Source organism: Triturus cristatus, chromosome 6, assembly GCF_964204655.1.
Source record: "Triturus cristatus chromosome 6, aTriCri1.1, whole genome shotgun sequence".
In the NCBI taxonomy this organism is placed as follows: domain Eukaryota; kingdom Metazoa; phylum Chordata; class Amphibia; order Caudata; family Salamandridae; genus Triturus; species Triturus cristatus.
In genome coordinates, this window is record NC_140589.1 from 1,378,918,690 (window position 1) to 1,378,940,383 (window position 21,694).

Sequence of the window (21,694 nt, forward strand, 5' to 3'; positions counted from 1 at the left end):
GATGCTCATTTAAAGCGTGCAGAATCATATTAAACAAATATTTTGAAGTCAATTTGCGGGTCTGATGGACTCATACACATTGAATTGCTTATACGCCAGGAAATAAAACTAATAAAAGACCCCAGAGAAAAGGAACTATGTTGTTTCATTTTTTTTATTTTATACTATTAATTCTTCACAAGTATCATCAATTCTAGTAAAATAGCTTTAGATTTGTAAACTGAAACCTCTGAGTGCTTTTTCTAAGAATATTCTGCTGGGACTATTTCACGTTTCTTTGTGCTGTTAGAGACTTCCAAGTGGAACAACCCTATTTTCTTGCTTTTTTAAAATTTCATTCGCGTTTCACAAAATACTTTTTTTTTAAATTCATTTTGCAAGAATCTGGGAATGCTGTGGGGTTGTGTAACCGGCCCTCAGACAGTCCTAATCATTAATGAATTATACACAAAGGCAATCTGATTTTGGCATCCGCAGCAGTGGCTGTGTTAACCACCGCGGCTACTGCTGTGAAGTGAACATCTGCACATTAGTTAAGCAACTGCCACGCTCCCAGCTTTTCGTGTTCCATTACAAGGCACCAGCGGCTCTCAGGGGGGCCAATTGGCAGGAGCGGGGAGCAGCCAATAACAGCAGGAACAAGGAAGGAACAGGTGCTCCTCTAGTCAGCTCTGCGTGTAAAGATAAGTGCTGTGGATGGGTAGTTTTCTTCGCGAAACACTCAAAAATAGACGCGCTTTGGTGCATGCACAATTGGCTTGCACTGTAAGTCTAAGAATTAAGTGTTTGCTTCAAGAGAACGAGTTTTAATTGAAAAGCTGTGACACCCCCGACTCCCCCACTCCATTTTCAAGTCGAACTATTTAGAAATACCGCTGACAAGATTATGAAAACGCAGAATATTTCAACTTGTTTCGTTTTCCTTGCAGGTACATTGAAGCAGTGGCGGCCATTTTGATGACCACTTGTGACGAGGGTAAGTTGTGGGAGAATTGACATAGTTTGGAATGAGATGCTATCTGTGTTTCTAAATTGATTAAAAAAAATAGCAGAATTCTGATTTGATATGCGCACTAAGTCCTGAAATGCAAGGCTCGTGGTAAATAAGATAGATGTCTGAGTGTTTCTTGTTCAGAGTCTAGTTAGTACGAAATTACTCATGACTACACGCGGTACCCACCCCTTGGCAGAGACGCAACTAGAGCCAAATTTCGGGGGGCGCTGAATCTTTTAAACCATAGGCAGAGTGGAAGCTGCAGGGGCTCTTAGAAGGGGTGAAACAACAGCGAGGCCTCATTAACATGCAAATGGTCTTTTAAAGACCTGTGAAGTGCTCGGATGCGGCTGTGTGTGCGCCGGGAATCTGTCTCATCCCGGGCGCCACACGACGAGGGGGGCTGAAGCCCTGTGAGTCCAATGGGTGTTGCGCGCCTGCCCCTTGGTACTAAGTGATAGTTTTTCGAGCACACTTCAGTGGCTTAGTTAATATGTATCGGTACGGTACTTCAGTGGTACTGATGTGAAAGAACATAATCTTGAGAATGTTGTCAACTTTTAGGAAACTTTTTCATAGATAAAATTACTTTCTGGATTAGATTTTTAAGCAAGTCTTATTTTCTCCCTATAATTGCAAATATTTGTGACCTGCCACATTTTTGGTCTCGAATAAATATGGTGCACTGAAAACTCACTCATTCGGTACAGGCGGGAATGAATGTGTGAGAGTTTGATATGTTGTTACACAGTCCGTGTACAGTTTTCTAAAAACGTCTTACCCGCGTTCTATCTCCATGTCAATACAGGGCACAATTAGTCCCTAATTGTTCAAAGGCCCTGTCTGCTGCTGGCTGGGGCCAGCAGACAGTTTCATTCAAGGCCTCTCCCAGCAGCTTGCAGTAAAGGTGTGGCGACAAACGCACAGCCCTGGCAGATGGCGCTCTGCTTTTGACTCCAGCTGAGCTCAGCGGGGTTGGTGCTCAGAAGGTTAGGGCTTGTCAAAAAGACTCCTGTCTGCTAAATGAATAACAAAGTGAAAGCTGACAGTTTGCCTCGTGGAGAAACTTGGATTTTTTTTGTTTCCAATTTCAGTTATATGGTCGGCGGCCGCGAACACCAAGCAGTCGGATGTTCACGCTCAGCAGAAGCGCTAAGTAATGACACGGTCGGAAGCAACTGGGAGATGAGAAGAAGCCAGCACGCCACCCCAACTGGATATTCGGTAAGCCTACAGGGAGTGCCTGCTATTTTCAAAGTGTGTAGTGCACTGTAGGAAAATCTCTTATTTTGTAATTATATAAATTACTTTTTTTGTATTCGTGTATTTTATTGTATTGGATAAAAAAAGTACAATTTTAAAATCAGCAGCGATACATAAATATCAGAAATTGATGCATAAAAGTAAGCCATGAAAAAGTTAAAAAGAGATACATGACAAACAGTACCTGAACTGGGATGAAACATTTAAAAAGTTATCATATAAAAAATGACCATATATATCATGACAATTAGCAGGTATTTGAAATTCATCGAGTAATAAATGTGATCCCAAAGAAGATGGGTCAAATAAAAGACCACCACATGGCGCAGTAATGTCATGTGTGACAGAATGTGTATCGCTTGGTAAATATGATTTAAAAACGTTTTTGCCATTAACAGCGTTCGACAGCAAAGAGAACAGTGAGAAAAGATGTCAAAACATTACATACAAATAGTAAACTTTTTATGAATAAGTATATGTCTAAGCTCTCTTGATGTGGATACAAAACAACTAAATGGGGTTGAACAGAACTGATAAAAGTCAAATACGTACAGCATATGTGTGCAAATGTAAAGGACTCTGAAAAACGAGCCCTTATGGAACTTTCCTATACATCATTGCAAAGTGTTATGCGTTTGCGAACGTGTTTTTAATTTCCATGTGCCACAGGGTTTTTTTGTCTTTTGTTGTATCCCAGTCCACACAGCTCACACAGAGCTTTTTGTATGAGCAGCTGAGACTCACTTCCGTCTTAGCCCAAAATTTCCCGGAGTAAGACAAAGTTATGTGGATCAGGCCCAGTAAGAATAGGACATGTGAGCTATCTCCTTGCTTGGACCGTGCTGGCTCCAGGTTTGGCATGCTGCTTGAGTGTGCTCTTTCTGCACACGTTAAGCACACCGGGATTTCAAGCCGAGAATTCCTTAGGTTCTTATACAGTTGTTTGTTCAACTTACGAACACATCTTGTTTTGCCCCTATATGTCTTCTATCTATATACCATTTGCAAGGGGGGTGGTAGTTGAATTTCTTGGGTTTAAAAGATTGCAAAGGATCTGCAACTGGTACCAATAGGATCACTGGATCAGTTTGCGTTCCTCACTTTTAGACTAAATGTGCATCGCTGTGTTGTCTTACTAGCAGTGCTTAATTTGAGTCAGTGGTTTCCGGTGCTCAGCACCCGCACTTAATTGTCAGCACCGGCTCAAGTGATAGTCCACCACATGGTGGTGCTATCCGGCACTTAATTTTCAGCACCAACTCTAATGATAGTCCACCACATGGTGGTGCTATCCGGCACTTAATTTTCAGCACCGGCTCTAGTGATAGTCCACCACATGGTGGTGCTATACGGCCAATTTTGAAATGAGCATAACAACATTGTTTAACAAGTCAATATCCATAAAAAAAGAATAATACTTGCTGCTCATGCCATTAGTATAGCTTTGGGCGGCCTGAAATAGCCTGAATTGTCACACTTCTAGGAGTGTGAAGATGAGTAGTTGCGTTTGTACTGCCATTGGCAGCACTGGCAGGGGCAATAGGTGGTGCGGGCTACAATGGCCTCCTGAGAATGGCCCTGGCACTTACTTTCTTTTAAAAATTAAGCACTGCCTACCAGGTAGTGTTGCTGTATACATATATAAACCTTTAACTAACAAATATATCTCGTGTACCAGTGGGTTAACTTACAGAGTTATGCAGAGATTCAGTATCAGTTTAGAGGACGCAAACTCCCAAAGCAGTAGTTTGACCCTGATGCACAGGACGTTTGCTTCCGGTACGGTGACCCATTCTACATTTTCCCTACCCATTTCCTCCATGCCTCTCATGCAGGGGCATGGGCATGGAAAGTTGGTGATTGTTGCCCCACCGTAGTGGCAAAGACAACTGCCACTACGACCCTTCAGTCTTTTTGCGGATGGATTGATGGTTCAGAAGTTACTTTAAGTGGAGCCAGCATCAGTGCATAATTTGTCAAATTGTAAGTGCCAGGATTCTGACCAGGACGCCACTGCAGCTTACACCGCCTACTTCCTCTGTCATCGCTGCCAAAACAACTACTACCCATCTCTCTCACCTGCAAGTGCAACAGTTCAGATTATTCCAGGTCCCCAAACCTAAAGGAATGGCTTGAAAGACAGGTATTAGTAATTTTTAATGTATATTGTATTCATTAACAACCGTTGTTCTGCTCATCTCTAAATTAGATGAGCAGCGCCACCATGTGGCAGACTGTCATAAGTGCGGTGTTGACAATTAAGTGCCAGGGCCGAGCACCCAAAACTAATTATGTGCGGGTGCCGAGCACCATAAACCACCGGCTCAAATTAAGCACTGGTCGGCAGTAACCTAGAGGTTCAACCAACTCTTACTAAATCAGGGGAATAGGCAGTTTGGTGGGATCGGGCACCGTTATAATTATAAATGAAACGCCAAGTGTTTCTACACTCAAATAGATTGAATATTCTTTGGAGCTGCTGACAGTGTAGACAGCGATGTGCAATCAATTTCTAGGGCATAGTCATTCACTTTCTTGGGTTTATAGCTTTAAACATAAACTCAAAATGTATTCACCAAATCCACATAAAAAACTTGAAAGATAGTAATCAATGGATTGTAGTTAACAGATTACTTGAGTTGTTTGACAATTTTATTTATTTATCATTGCTGATATTTATTTTGTCTTATGTTAGTCTAGTTATGTGCTTAATGGCATTATTTTGTTTTATGTTTTAGGGAATCGCATTATTGTTGATTGTTTTAATTCTGTGTACTGTTCTATGTTTGTGCAATTATATAGTTTTACTGTTTTGTATGTAAACTACGTGAAGTATCTGATCTGTTCTGGCATTGTTTGTGCAAGTGCCATGCATATGTCTTTAACACTGGGTAATAGTAACACCTGTTATTTACAGCGCTTAGAAAGAGCTATTGTGCTGCAAGAAGTGCTATATTAAAAAAAGAAGATCCTCTTAATTTCATATGATAGGTAAACTCAGAGGCCGCACAAATGAAGGCACTGTGAAGCAGAATGTGGGGTTGTGGTGGAGGTTGGGGGGGGAACGCCCACATATTGCAATGTCTTTGTCTGAACCTGCGATATTGTTTATTTGTTTCTAGTACGTGAGGTTGTGTATAGCTGTCGTGGCTATCCCATGGTCTATATGACAATTAAATGTATGGTGTGTTCCTTAACCCCTTGTATGCTCATGACGAGTCCAGCTCGTCAATAGGCACAGTGGAGCTGTGCTCATGATGAGCTGGGATCGTCATAAAGGTCGCGCCACTCCCACGCGTAATTGATTCCCCGCCTGTGCGGGAGCATCAATTAGTGGGCGGAGTCGTGACGAGCCCAGCTCGTCATGAGCACAGCTCCACTGTGCCTCATGACGAGCTGGGCTCGTCACGAGCACAGCGCCGCCGCCCCCCCCCCCCGCAACCGTGGGGGAATTACCCCTGTGGCGAAGGGGTAAAAGTTTCTCAGTTCAAAGGAGATTCCACTAAACAGTACAAAATTGCTAATTGAGCATGAGATACACTTATTACCTTCACCTGTTCAAAAGGATAATGTAGATATGCATGACACAAATGTATGTACAAGTAACAATAATACTTAGATATAATGTAGATGTGATACAATTAATGGGTACTAGTGCATTAAATAATTGGTAAGTTGTAGTACTCAGTGGCTGGCAGGTGTAGACATGTGCAAAAGGTAGCGACTACCCCTTAAATAGAGAATAGCAAATACATAACACAGCTAGGCACTGCCGTATTTGCTTACTCTAACCTTATTTCTAGTGACAGCACATGAATGATTTCTAGTCACTGCGCATAAAGGAAAATGACAAAAATGGCTGCTGTGTGGTGGCGGTGCACGGAATAACATGGCAAGCAGAGGCGTCTCCTCCATTTGAGTGGAAGAGCATCGCCCCACAAGCCCCAAACCTGAAAAATAAAACGGCGATAAAGCTTATTTATTATCGTTTTATTTTTCAGCAACTCATCCTGAACTAAGAGTCAGGATGGGGCGGGGCCAGCGTTGCCGAGTGGCAGCAACAGGGAGCTGTGTGCTTTAAAATGTGCATGTTTCTTTGGCCACCCGTCTTGTGCCGGCCAGCCAGCCAGACATGCACATTTCAGAGTTCTCTAACTTAGCTGTCCTCGACAGCCGAGTTAGAGAAAGTACAGGCCTCCAGTGCTCTTAGGATCGCTGGGAGAGCTTGCTCTTACCAATCTTGGTGCTGCTCCAGGATTGGGTTGTCCAGTTTCCTGCATCAGGAGCTTCCTGGAAGACACCCGAGGGAGGAGAACGTTGCACTGCAAGAAGGTAAGTGAAATGTTTTTTTTTTGTGCCACCCACCTCACCACCCTCGGTACTAGCCACCTGCCACTGATGGCTAGCATGATATCAACACACAACTTTTCTATTAACTATAGTAATTATGTGACGTTTTGAAATTAGGCCACGCATCACAGAGGATGCACATATTGTTCCCTTCTTGTCATAGCACAACTGGGAAAACTAGCATGTGCATTTTAATGTTGGCTTTTGTATTCCGTTCAAATAGAAAAGGCCTGTCCTCAGGCAACTGGATGCACAAGGATGGCTCCGACCTTTGTGCCATGGTATGGCCGTGACTATTTCAGACCAGTGTCGGGGGAACTAAGGGGCCTATTCTGAAAAAGGCACGCAGTGCAGGGCAGCAAGACACCATGCTGCGTTGAATAACAAGGAAAGGGCAGAAATGCTTTGTATTTAAGGCAATACAGCTCATTCCTGCTTTTCCTCTGCGCTGGTGCTCTATTGGCAGCCTAGTGCCAATGCAGGCCCCCTTGCACTATGGTGCAAGTTAGCCTGCATTGCATGCAGGATTGTTTATGTGCAGGAAAGAACACCTTCCTGCACCTAAACAACCCTGAGAGGCATACTCCTCTATGTGTGCTGCAGAATACAGCATATATTGAAAGAGGAAGTAACAAGAAGAAAAAAAGATAGTTTTCCTTGTTACGCCTCTTCTGGGAAGGCATCACTTTTTGGCACATTCCCAGGTTTACCAGTTCTGCCTCATCTGGAAATGCGTCCAATACCATGGGAGTTATGTGGGAACACCCACACAATGCCCATGGAAGGCTTTTCAAGGGCAGAGTAAGGCAATGCAGCAATTTGGGTGGTGCAAGAGCAGTGCAACCAGCTTGTAAATACCCTCCTTAGGCTCTAAAATTATTCAGCTAGGGTCAAGTGTGCACCGCAGGAGACCTGCACAGTTAGAGAGGTCATTCTTGGATATACAGCAGAACACATCTGATGCTGCTGTAAATGCACTTGATAGTGTACAGGGAGAAGAGATCGGAGTGCATCCCTCGTAATTGTGACATTTATCATTTCACAGCAGTGCACATGCACATTTTCAACCAATCTGTTCAAGAAAGGAAGGCAAGGTGAGAGACAATGGCAAGGAGAAACTCAGAAGAGAGCAAGAGTGCAAAAAAATATGAGCAGGAACAGCCATGGGCTTAGAAAAATATTCACAGGAAACATGCACGGGTAGGAGTACAGAGGGGGTACTCAATGAGTTAATAGGACATATTAATGCAAGCCCTCAGGTTTGGAGAAAGACAACAGAACCCACCAACGTCCTTGGCTTTCCTTTCATCAGAAGCTCATAAATACTGACTGATGACACGCACTTTGGGGTTAGTGGGAGGTTACAAGACCAACACCCCTCTTTGAAGTAACTTACTTCTCAGAAGAAAAGCTATTATCCGTGCTGCAGGTACAATGGCACAGGGGCTTAGGGAAGTGAGGAGCCCAGTATACCCCTATTATCTCCTGAATTACTATCCAAACTGGAGGCGGGGAGCATTTCCTTGTCTACACATGCACCTATGTCATCCTTACTACGGCATAGCTCATTTGGGACTACCAATTATCAAAGATTGACTATAGTCACACAGTTAAGACAGAAGGTCACAGGACCCAGTGCCCTCTGTGTACCCTCCTTTGGGTAATAACACAAAATCCAGACAAATGTCTGCCCACATGACTACCAACAGTGTCAAGAGGCCAACGAGTTGGTAACTGCTGCACTATACAAAAAGTGACACTCCATGTATTTTGAGACTCACTGGTGATAGGAAAGTGCTGTTTAAATACCAATGCAATACAGTACAGCAACACAAAGCAAAGATAGACCATAAAGTTGCTAATTTTATTTTATTGTTCAGTGCATATAAATGAATGGCATTCCTATTGCTTCATAATAAAATACTATTCACAGAACAAAGTGATCAATAATAAAATATGGCCATGACCTGTTTTATCATAATCATCAGGGTAATGCATACCAATAACAAAATGTGCCTTATGAATATACCATAATTCTGTTCTAAAATAAATTATGTTAAACATCAGCATCTGCAACAAAGTTTAGCAATCATTGACGACTGACTGAATATGACATCCAAATATCAGTCTGTAGGCCTGATTCATAAAGATTTTTCTGTGTAGAACTTCCAGTTAACTAGCGAGCTCCTGGAGTGAGGCAGGAGTAAGTCAGGAGTGTTCATCATTTATTTCTGGAGCTAAGTTTCAAGCCAGAAGAACTACAGGAGTAAGTCACGCATACTAATGGGAAAATATTAGTGAATCAGGCTCTTTACATTTATTCTGTATGCTAAATAACATACCCAGCACCCAGTAACAAACCCTAGTGCTCCATGTGACTCGCCTTCAAAATATTTTGTCCACTTTTAAAAGAGAGTACAAATGTAAATAAGTCTCGTCATACATGGATTGGATTATTTTTACAAATGTTTTGTAGAGATTTCTGATCAGATACCAAAATCATGTTAGATCAAATGACTGACAAATGTTTCTAGTACCGTGAGTAGAGTATGGATGTTAGAAACGCTTATGACGTTTCAGTAGATCACCAGGTCATTGGTAGTTTTTTAAGACAGGGAGACCCCTGCTAGCCTTCAGCGCTACTGTTGTGGCGTGTGAGTTATTGACCTTTGAAGATACTTACGTCCTGATTCCAAGTTTGCTCAAGGAGGCTGAATTCTGAGCAGTGTGGTATTTACTGCATCCAGTATTTACTGGGTGCATTTATAACTGACCCTTCGTCATTCTTTTGGCAGGTCAAGGTGGCCCGTGATTTGACAGGGGAGAAAAACACAGCATTTACAGCAACATGCAGTTTTGGTGCAATAGGACCCAAAATTCTGCATGTTATACTCCAAAAAACGATGAATAGGTATTGTTAATATGTCAGCCAATAAAGTCCGAACCCCATGGCGTCAGAGTTTATCAGGTATGATATATAGCTACTGCTGGAAAATGGCCCTCTCTCCAAAGGGTTACCCCAAACTTATAGCCTTTCCGCTCCTCTTTTCCTGATCTTGTTTTTGTTGGCTTTAGGACTCTGAGAACTTTACCACTGATGACCAGTGCTAAAGTACATATGCTTCTCTCCTAAATATGGTAACAATGGTGTATACACAATTGGCATATTTAGTTTAATTGCAAGTTCCTTGTAAAGTGGTATACCATATACCCAGGGCCAGTAACGTAAATGCTACTAGTGGGCCTGCAACACTGCTTGTGCCACCCATACTAGTAACCTTTCAAAGCTATCTCAGGCTTGCCATTGCAAGGGTTGTGTGTGCAGTCTACTGCCACTTCGGCTTGAAATTTAAAACCACTTGCAAAGCCTTAAACTCCCCTTCTATTACACATAAGTCACCCCTAAGGTAGGCCCTAGGTAGCCCTAAGGACAGGGTGCTAAGTAAGTAAAAGGCAAGCCTTGTACTTTTAAGCTTCACATTTCCTGCTAGTGACAAACACCCAAATTCGTTTTTTTTACTACTGAGAGGCATACCCCTTTCATTGGCTAGCTTTGGGAATTCCTTAATTTACTTTTAAGCTGCAATTCCAAATTAGAAAGGAGAAGCTGTGTTATGTTTCATATCTTTGAAATGGTAATGATAAATCCTCTTTACTGGTAAAGTTGGATTTAACATTACTTTTTTAGAAATTCCACTTTTAGAAAGGGGACATTTCTCTGATCTTACTACTCTGTATGCCTTCCAGCCTGTCTCCAGTACAAGTCTGGGGTGGGTGACAGCTACACTTTGTGTATTCCCTCTAGACAGCCACAAACACAGGAAGGGTTGGTGTGACAGAGAACTCCTCTTCACTCGTCTGCATTTTGACAGCTTGTCCTGGGCAGGAAGAGACAGCGGCTGACACAACAGAATAGGCAATGTCCTGTCTCCCACAAAAAGGGCTGATTACCCCCTACTAATAGTCTGGAGCCAGGGCTGGGAAAAAAGTGGGACATGTGCACTTCAAAGGCCTGCTTTGAAGTCACCCCCACTTCAAAGGCACAACTGGGTATAAGTACTGGGGCTTTAATGCTACTAAGACAGTACACTACTGGACTTGTGAAAAAATCTGCAAGGAGTAAACACTACTGTGCTGCAAGGATTGCCACTCTGCTTGGCTGCTTCTCTGGAAGAACTGCTTTTCTGCTTTGCTGTGCTTCCCTGCTGCCTGCTAATCTCTGCCCTGATGAAGGCAAGGACTGGACCTATCTCACTTGAACCCAGAGTGGCTCCAAGGGCTTGCTGTCCTGCACCCTGTTCAGAAGTGTCAGGGCCATCAAAGACTTCCTTCAACCCTGCAACAGCACCTGGAGTCTGGCATCTGTGAGTCCTTCCTTGCCAAGTGGTGCTAATCCAATCCTGGGCCCTTTAAAGTGAGCTTCTGCTGTGGAGAACCATAAAAATCGATGCAGTGATGACTTTGCACCTTTCGGAACCGACGCATTGCCCTCCGACACTGATGCAGAAGCTGATCAACGACATCGCTTTAATGTACTGCGCGACTCGACGATGACAGACAGTGTGGATAGATGATGACGCATCGCCTGCATCGTAAAGAGGTTTGTCGATGAAGCGTTCATCACCTGTCCGGGTCTAAACCGACACATTGAGTCTCCGACGTCAACATTTCCTCCGCCATGGTACTTTTTCAGCTTGACCTGCGTGAGTCCTGTAGCCGGCTTGCCCTCCATCACGGCTGGCCTGAACTTGGGATTTAACCCGGTCCAGGGTGATCTCAAGTAACCCCTAGGCGCTATTTTCTTCCAATCAGTACATTTTGATTTATTCTTTAAAAACTCATGACTCCGGTTCTACTTATTGGATTTTTGTTGTTTTGATCTTATTTTACTTATAAACATATGATCTATTTTTCTAACCAAATGTGGAATATTTTTGTTGTGTTTTCATTGTGTTACTGTGTGTGTTGCACAAATACTTTACATATTGCTTCTTTAGATAAGCCTGACTGCACTGTGCCAAGCTACCAGAGGGTGAGCACAGGTTATCTTTAAGTGTGTATCTAGCTTACCCTGCTTGTACAGGGTGCATACTCTGACAACCAGAAACCCCATTTCTAACAGCTACTATTCCAACAAACTCAGAATCAGGGCCCTAGTGTTAAGCACTTGTTAAGCAGAAACCTTGCTGGGCAAGGATGAAGTTGAGTGGAGGATTATTTTAGGTGTGGCAATATTAGAATGGACTCTTCACTTAATATCACATGGAGTCCACAACATGAATGAGTTTGTAGTGGTAGTGCATCCAGTGGGCTCATAATAGAAAAAGTCTTCATACTGCTATATGTTTTTCTAATTAGGTCAATTGTATCAATAGGGTGAGCAGAGATCTTGATAGTACTTTTGAAAGTATTATGTATTAGAATGGCAATGGACTTTCCGCTAATAATTAAAAAATTCTCTGAGTTATTTGTGAATTTAGGTGTGTGAGTAAAATGTGACTCTAATAAGATGTACTGCATCATTGCAAGGCCTAAAGAACTTTTAATTGCGCTGGATAAATTCTGATAATTTCCAGATTTTGCACTATGTGAATTTTTTGAAATTTATTTGAGATTTGGCACCAACCAATTTCACATACTTTTTGCATGAGAGTGTCTCATTTTGCAAAAAATGTCTTGCCAAGAGAGATTTTTTTGCTTGAACCAGTCACTTCATAGTATCTTGTGAGACATTTTTTACCTGAGTGCACTCACGTGAAAAAAAGCGTAATTTCACAATTTTAAAATAGAATTCACAATTTTTTTGCAGGAAAAAAATAAGTGATTTCACCTACCCATAACATTACAGCACAAGAAATACAGCATAGCATTTTAATGCACAACATTTCAACAATGGGAGCAAATTATTCTGATTTTTCCTGCCCTATGTTTAGATTACCAATTTAACATTCCATAACTGTGTATGGTGAGCCAATGGCTAGCTAGAGCATGTTCTGTCCACTGTATTCACCTGAAAGCACTTCTGCTTGTCTCTTCAGCCTATTGAAAGTAAGGTGCTTACTTGCAAAGAAGATGCTAGAAAAGACCTCCTGCACAAGGCATCAGGGATGAGAGTAGCTTCTGGGAAAAAAAGAGGAGCGATAACATCACAGGTCCTGACCATTCATACAACTGTGTGGATGTCTGGACCTGCAGCAGAAAGCAATAAAGCTTGACTTGACTTGGCAAAGCTTACCGCCCCCTCTACAGGCTACAAAGTCAATGCTACAGAAGTGTAGTGACAAATATATTAATTAGTGCCCTAGCAGCTGCAGGCCAGTGGGCCATGGTTAGTGCTCTATTCATTGGGAGGGAGCCAGTCAAATATGGGATTTAATCTGCATGATCATGGGACTGTCCTCTAGGGGCTGCGGTGAGCACTTAAAAGAGTATCTGTAAAGCACTTTGTTGAAATAAGTTTATTCTGATTTGTACTCTTTGCCTGATGGTGAATATGGTTGGCCAATCTCTGCCATGGCAAAGACAATGACAGATTACCAAGAAATGGCAGCCGCTGACAACAGGTCTAAAATATTCTTGTTATGTAGAACTGCTTACTGTGAGAAGTTGGCCTGATGTATGATGTCACTAGTTATAGTGTACACCTTATATCAGTCCAAATACCCTTATGGTGATTGGTTGTAAAGTCAACCTTATAGACCAGCTATCCTAGTGGTAGCATGGACAAGAGCAGTCTTAGGCTAAACTCTGAATGGCATGTGAAGCCAGCTGTGATACCATATATAATCCCTTGAATACCAAATGAAAGGACACCACAACAGATATATATATAAAATAAAGTGTATTTATTCTAAGCAAACCCTCAGCACTCTTTATGAGTTTAGAGGTAAGTACAACACAGTCTTATTAATGCATACAGTAAGTCACACAGGTAAGTAATACAGTTAGGCCCTAGGGGCCACGCAAACCATATACTAAATAAGTGGTATAAGAACCACTGTCACGGAAATAGAATAGGCCTAGGCCTAGGGAATCGCTGGGGCTACACTACACTAGCGTTAGTTAGGAAGTGGGAGGCCCACGGGATTCGTGTGCAGAGTGGAAACACTCACGCGTAATGCGTAAAAGTCAATAGCAATGTTACAGTTTAGAAATAGATAGATTTAGGACACTTCCGGAGTAGCTAGGAAGTTGAGACTTGAAAACTAGACACTAGGATAGTCACTATCCTGATGAGCACCGGAGTACCCAAGTTACCTAGCCCACAGGCTGCGGGTGCATAGGGGTGAAGATGCGTCGTTTTCGTCGTCGACTCCTATGGATGCCTGAAGAAAGATGCTGACAGGCAGTCAGGGGAGAGTGTCCGGTGGATCCCAAGGCTGGGATCAAGAAGAGAAGAAACCTGCAAGCAGAGGGGACAGAGTCAAGGTCACTAGCCAGTGACCACGTGGAACCAGGAAGGAACCAGGCGATGTCGTGAAGAGTTGCAGGTGAAGGTGAAGCTTGTCGCTGCAGCCAGGAGGACCAGGAAGCGTCGAGGACGACCAGGACCAGGAGGCGAGCTGTCCCACGAAGGCTCTTGCTGTCGGCGGCGTCGAAGTTGGACTAGGACTCACCAAGCCTTGGCAAGCGGAACCCACGAAGAACAAAGGACTTGCTTCTGGTGCAGACCAGGAAGGTCTGGGGTGCTTCTTCTTTGCAGAGAAGCGGGAGCCAGTCTGGAGGAGCCAAACCAGCGCAGAAGATTTCAGGGAGCGTCGTCACAGAGGCCACTAGCCAGCGGGCAAGCAACCGGACAGACGCGGCAAGCAGGAAAATGCTGAAGGGCCCCACGCAGGACTCGTGGAGTGTGGGGGGCTGATCTTCGGTGCAGTTGGTGCTTGGGGTTGGGGCTTCTCAATCCCCGGTGCACAACTTCGAGGGTACCTCAGAAGCTGCGCTGTAAGTTACTAGCCACTTTTCCCAGGTAGCCGGTCCCACGTTGCTCGTCGCCTCCACGGATCCCAGCTCTGCTGCAGATGTGGATGAGGGTCGGAGAAGTCTGGAAGTCAAGGCTCTGGTCGGGCTCTGCAGTCGGTTCCTCGTAGAACGTTTCACAAAGCAAAGGGTAGTCTCTTGATGGTGCCTGTTTGCACAGGGTAGCCACTCCTTGGCTACAAGGGAGATTCTTCAGTCTTCTTCTTTCGTCGAATGTCGAAGGTCCAGAGTTTCTGTTCAGTTTTGCAGGTTCAGGATAATCTAAAGTCTTGAGGCCCAACTCCCACTCTTATACTAATCTGGGGGGCTGGGATACCTGCTAGGTCACGCCTTATGGGTGGGACCTGGGAGGGGGTGGTTACACCCACTTCCCTTTGTCCAGTTTCGCGCCAGAGCTGGGGCTGGAGTGCCCCAGCGCCGGTTTGAACTGGACTATGCAAGGAACACCTTGTGTGCCCCAGGCATGTCTCATTCCTTTCAGCCCACCCTGCCCCAATACACTAAAGGCTGTCTGGGGAGGTGCTAGCACCTCCCCAAGCAGGAAACCTATTGTCCAGGCCTCCCTGGCTGGGATCACTCCCAGCTGCAGGAGGTCAGACTTGTGTCGTGGCAGCAGCATCCATTTTGTGATGCTGAGGCTTTGGTCAGAGGCTAACAGTTGAAGTATGATTTTAACATGTCTTTCCCTCTAGAAGGGGGGAATAATATTCTCATGTCCAGAAATGGCATGGGGGTATTATTCCCGAGTGTTAGACACCTTACACGACATGTTTTGATAAAGCCAAACCATAGTTACCATAACCGTCTAAGATTATAAGGCACTTTAAGAGTATATGGTAGGCTATATCATAGAACAGCTATAAGGACAAGGTTCCGAAAGCTGCAGACAGGCTCAGCTCATGCTAGAGCACCATCTCACATGTTACCAAGCACTCTGCCTCCAGGATTGTCAAGGCCTGCCATAGGAGTGACTGATAGGTACACATGTGTCTATATGTAAGTTAGGTATAGGAATACTACACCTAAGCAAGGGGTGATTACACGACCTTGCCCCAGCTGAGTGATCAGCCAGTTGTGTCAAAATGGAAGGCCAGGCCAGGGGTGGCACAATACATGCTGCAGCCCCTGGTAGGCCTAGGGTACACCTATGCCCTGGGTACCTAGGGTACACTGTACAGGGGCCAATAAGGTGATCCTATCCAAATGGGTTATGCACCTAAAGTACATAGTATTAATTTAGAGAGAGAACAGCAGGGCTGTGGGTCTGATTAGCAGGCCCACAGCCACATCTAAGTCGAAAACCAGTAAAGCAAAAGCAAAAAGTGGGGGTGAACATCGAAAGCAGACCCTACTCTCCTACACAACCCCCCCCCCCAAACTTAGGGACATTAAACTAACCTTGACCAGTTGAGTCTTCATGTTCTAAGTGGAAATATCTGGAGAGTCCATCTGCATTGGCATGGTCAGTCCCAGGTCTATGTTCCACTGTGAAGTCCATCCCCTGTAGGGAAATGGACCACCTAAGAAGTTTGGGATTTTCACCCTTCATCTGATTTAGCCACAAGAGGGGCTTATGGTCTGTCTGAATCTTGAAGTGAGTGCCAAACAAGTATGGCCTCAGCTTCTTCAGGGCCCAAACCACAGCAAAGGCCTCCCTCTCAATAGCTGACCAACGTTTCTCTCTAGGGGTCAGCCTTCTACTTATAAAAGCAATGGGCTGGTCTTGACCATCTACATTCAGTTGTGAAAGAACAGCTCCCACACCTAACTCAGAAGCATCTGTCTGGACAATGAACTCTTTGGAGTAGTCTGGACTTTTCAGAATAGGTGCACTGCACATGGCCTGCTTCAGGTCATCAAATGCTTTTTGACAGCTTACTGTCCACTGAACTTTCTTTGGCATCTTCTTGGAGGTCAAGTCATTAAGTGGTGTCACTATGGACCCATAGTTCTTAACAAACTTTCTGTAGTACCCAGACAGGCCCAAGAAAGCTCTGACCTGAGTCTGGGTAGTTGGAGGAGCCCAGTCCTTTATGGTCTGGATCTTGCTCTCCAGTGGTTGAACCTGACCCCCACCAACTAGGTGGCCCAGGTATACAACCTTGCTCTGCCCTATCTGGCACTTAGTGGCCTTGATAGTGAGGCCTGCCTTTTGCAGGGCCTCTAAAACATTCCTCAGGTGGACCAGGTGATCCTCCCAGGTGGAGCTAAAGACAGCAATATCATCAAGATAAGCTGCACAATAATCATCCAACCCAGTAAGGACTTGATTCACCAGCCTATGGAAAGTGGCAGGTGCATTCTTCAGACCAAAGGGCATTACCACAAATTGATAATGTCCTCCTGGGGTCGAGAAAGCAGTTTTGGCCTTTGCACTCTCAGCTAGTCTGATTTGCCAGTAGCCTGCTGTTAGGTCAAATGTGCTCAAAAACTTAGCAGCTGCCAGTCTGTCAATGAGCTCATCTGCCCTAGGTATTGGGTGGGCATCTGCCCTAGTGACAGCATTGAGACCTCTGTAATCCACGCAAAACCTCATCTCTCTCTTACCATCTTGGGTGTGAGGTTTTGGCACAAGGACTACAGGACTAGCCCAAGGGCTCTCTGAAGGTTCAATGACTCCCAGTTCCAACATCTTTTGTACCTCAACTTTTATGCAGTCCCTGACATGGTCAGGTTGCCTGTAGATTTTACTCTTCACAGGCAGACTGTCACCAGTGTCCACCTCATGGGTGCACCAGTTTGTCTGACTTGGGGTCAGAGAGAACATATGTCTGTAGGCCTGCAGAACTTGTCTGCAGTCCTGTTGCTGATGGACAGTGAGGCTGTCAGAAAAGACCACACCATCAACTGAGCCATCATCAGGGTTCTGAGTCAACAGGTTTGGGAGAGGGTCACTCTCTTCCTCCTGCCCCTCATCTGTAGCCATGAGTAGCCCCATGTCTGCCCTGTCAACATATGCCTTCAATCTGTTGACATGAAGCACCCTGTGGGGGCTTCTGGGAGTCCCAAGGTCCACCAAGTAGGTGACTTCTCCCTTTTTCTCAACAATAGTGTGGGGTCCAGACCATTTGTCTTGGAGTGCTGCTGGGGCCACTGGCTCCAACACCCACACTTTCTGTCCTGGCTGGTAAACAGTCAGTACAGCCTTTTGGTCATGCCAAGCTTTTTGGAGTTCTTGGCTTGCCTCAAGGTTTTTAGAAGCCTTCTTCATATACTCTGCCATCCTGGAGCGGAGACCAAGTACATAATCCACTATGTCTAGTTTGGGTTGTCTGAGAGGTCTCTCCCATCCTTCCTTCACCAAACACAGGGGTCCTCTTACAGGATGCCCAAACAAAAGCTCAAAAGGGCTGTAGCCAACCCCCTTTTGTGGGACCTCTCTGTAAGCAAGCAGAAGGCAGGGTAAAAGGATGTCCCATCTTCGCCTAAGCTTGTCTGGTAATCCTTTTATCATTCCCTTTAGGGTCTTGTTGAATCTCTCAACAAGCCCATTGCACTGTGGGTGATAGGGTGTGGTGAACTTATAGTTAACACCACACTCCTTCCACATTGCAGTCAAGTATCCTGACATAAAGTTGGCACCTCTGTCAGAAATGACCTCCTTTGGAAAGCCCACTCTGGAGAATACTCCAAGCAGGGCCCTTGCCACAACAGGAGCTGTTGTGGTCCTCAGGGGAATTGCTTCTGGGTACCTGGTGGCATGGTCCACTATCACCAGTATGAATCTGTGCCCAGATGCTGTTTGTGGGTCCATTGGTCCTACAATATCTATGCCCACTCTTTCAAAGGGGACCCCCACCACAGGTAGTGGTATGAGGGGGGCCTTTGTGGTGCCACCTGATTTGCCACTGGCTTGGCAGGTGACACAGGAGCGACAAAACTCCTTAGTATCTTCTGACATATGGGGCCAGTGAAAGTGAGGGACAAGCCTGTCCCAAGTCTTGTTCTGGCCTAAATGTCCTGCAAGGGGAATATCATGGGCCAAGGTTAGAAGGAAGCCTCTGAACTTCAGTGGTATGACCAACCTCCTGGATGCACCAGGCTTGGGGTCTCTAGCCTCTGAGTACAGTAGCCCTTCATCCCAATACACTCTATGGGTACCTTGAGCATTCCCTGCAGCCTCAGCAGCAGCCAGCTGTCTGAGGGGTTCAAGAGAGGGGCAGTCTAATTGAGCCTGCCTCAGATCTGCCCTGGAAGGTCCCCCTGTCCCAAGAAACTCAACCTGATCAGGTTCAAGTTCTTCTAGGACAGTTCCTTCAGGGCTCTCAGAATCATCCTCCTGGGAGGGCTGATCCACCACCTGAGGCAGGGGGGAAGGCACAGCCTTAACCCTACTGCTCTTTCTCTTGGATTGTGACTGGTCCATAGTTTCAGGATCCAGCACTTGTTCAGTGTTGCACTTTTTCGCCTGTGACCTGGTCACAGCAAGGACATGTGCATCTATCCCCAGCATTTCTGCATGGGTCCTATACTCCACTTCAGACCAAACTGAAGTTTCAAGATCATTGCCCAGTAAACACTCTACAGGAAGGTCTGAACTAACAACAACTTTCTTGAGGCCAGTTACCCCTCCCCAGGAGAAGTTAACAATAGCCACACTATGGGAGGTAGTGGCATTGCTAGCGTTGGTCACTAGGTAATTCTCACCTAGTATGATCTGTCCAGGGTCCACAAAAGCAGGTGTCACCATTGTGACACTAGCCCCAGTGTCCCTGTAGGCCTGAGCCATTCTTTGGTTGATAAAAGGTGTCTGTCTGTACTTGCCCAGGTTACTGGGGCCTACAGTAGAGGACAAAGCTAAGTCCCCATCACAGATCAGGACAGCCTGAGTAGGTACTCTGACTAGGCCAGAATCCTCCTCAGTTCCCAGGGTTAACCCTACTACACCCTTTTGCTGGGAACCACCACTTACAGCTGAACTAGGGGGTACAGTTGCCTTAGGGGCAATGGTGGCTGGGGGCTTATCCTTTTTGGTGCACTCACTAAACCAATGTGAGGTAGACTTACAATAGTTGCACCATGGTTTCTTTTGGCCTTCTTTCTTCTTATCCTTTTTGGAACCACCCTCCCCCTGAGCCTTTTGGGGGCCTGGTGAAGACTTCTGGTCTTTTTGTTTCTGCTCATTACCCTTCTGGTCTGCCTTTTTCTGATCACCGCCCTGGTTCTGGTTTTTCTGCTTAACTCTAGTCCTGACCCATCTATCTGCCTTCTTTCCCAATTCTTGGGGAGAAGTCAGATCAGAATCAATCAGGTGTTGATGCAATAGCTGGTTTTGACAGTTGTTAAGTATTTGTTCTCTCATGATCAAATTATACAATCCTGTATAGTCCTTAACCTTACTTCCCATTAGCCAGCCTTCCAGAGCCTTAGTGGCACAATCTACAAAGTCAGTCCAGTCCTGAGTCTGTGTCTTCTGGGTATCCCTGAACAACAACCTGTATTGTTCAGTGGTTAGGCCAAACCCATCAATCAGAGCACTCTTCAGGACAGTGTAATTATCTGCATCCTCATCACTAACTGTGAGGAGCTTGTCTCTTCCTTTCTCAGAGAAGGAGAGCCACAAGATAGCTGCCCACTGACTTTGGGGTACCTGCTGTACTTTGCAAGCTCTCTCCAAAGCAGTTATCCATTTGTGGATGTCATCCCCACACTTGTAGGGAGGGACAATCTTGCTCAGGTTTCTATTATCATAGTGCCTGTCTCTATCTCTAGGAATGTTGCTGCCACCAGTGGGTTCTAACCCACTTAACTTTTGTTCTCTAGCCAGAGCAAGCTTCTCTTTGGCAAGGGCAAGTTCTTCCCTCTGAATCCTCAGATTAGCCTCCCTCATTCTGGCTGCATGCTCCTTTCTCTCAGGTGAAGTCATTCCCCTGTGAGAGGAAGCATTAGAGATGTTAGAGACATGGGAGTGGATGGATTCCCTTGAAGGGGATCTGTCCCTCCTGCTTCTCTGTGAATGTCTACTTGTGGGTCTGTATGGGGGGATCCCATGCAAACTCCCATGTAAACTTAAGTTAGCCTGGCTAAGTCTCCTTACTTGGCTCTGGCTATCTACCTCCCCATCTGAAGCCCCATCTGACTCCTCTGTGGTGGGTAGACCCTCCTCTGCGCCTAGGGCACCTTCCTGAGATGCCCTCTGAGCATCATACTCCTCTAGGAGTTGTCTTAACTTAAGGAGGGTAGGGTTTGCACCCTGTTTTATTCCTCTGGAGGTACACAATTGTCTCATCTCCTGGAATGTTAAGGTATCATACCTAGAGGGGGTCTTCTGCAGACCTGCCCCTCCTGAGAGAGCATCTACTTGATCTCCTCCCAGAGGCATGATCTAGTGAGGGTGTGGTGTGTGCACCTACCTACACTAGTTGTTTCTACTAAACCTCTCTAGTAGTTGTAGTCAGGGTGTGTTACTCCCTTCAACCTACAACCACTAAGTCCAGTAGGACTTAAGTATTATAAACTATGTTATATGTACCTAGACAATATCTGTGTGATCTTTCAATTTAGTATCTCAAGATTACAATGGTATTACAACAGCAAGCTCAGATCCCAACCGCTGCTCACCAATGTGAGAAGTTGGCCTGATGTATGATGTCACTAGTTATAGTGTACACCTTATATCAGTCCAAATACCCTTATGGTGATTGGTTGTAAAGTCAACCTTATAGACCAGCTATCCTAGTGGTAGCATGGACAAGAGCAGTCTTAGGCTAAACTCTGAATGGCATGTGAAGCCAGCTGTGATACCATATATAATCCCTTGAATACCAAATGAAAGGACACCACAACAGATATATATATAAAATAAAGTGTATTTATTCTAAGCAAACCCTCAGCACTCTTTATGAGTTTAGAGGTAAGTACAACACAGTCTTATTAATGCATACAGTAAGTTACACAGGTAAGTAATACCGTTAGGCCCTAGGGGCCATGCAAACCATATACTAAATAAGTGGTATAAGAACCACTGTCACGGAAATAGAATAGGCCTAGGCCTAGGGAATCGCTGGGGCTACACTACACTAGCGTTAGTTAGGAAGTGGGAGGCCCACGGGATTCGTGTGCAGAGTGGACACACTCACGCGTAATGCGTAAAAGTCAATAGCAATGTTA

At 45.0% G+C, this 21,694-nt stretch overlaps 1 protein-coding gene across 4 annotated transcripts in view; it reads left to right on the plus strand.

Annotated features, from left to right (window-relative positions):
* Window positions 1-475: 475 nt before the first annotated feature.
* LOC146821434 (uncharacterized) overlaps window positions 476-21,694 on the plus strand; it is an 85,899-nt gene continuing 64,680 nt past the window's right edge. The window contains exons 1-3 of one of the 4 annotated variants that reach the window (XM_085612376.1): window positions 476-653; window positions 930-976; window positions 2,089-2,218. In XM_085612376.1, coding sequence (XP_085468502.1) covers window positions 2,093-2,218 — 126 coding nt within the window. In that variant the 5' untranslated portion in view covers window positions 476-653; window positions 930-976; window positions 2,089-2,092. Of the gene's footprint in view, window positions 654-676; window positions 766-929; window positions 977-2,088; window positions 2,219-21,694 lie in introns of those variants that run through there. The other 3 variants (XM_085612375.1, XM_085612378.1, XM_085612377.1) reach the window with 3 other exon arrangements.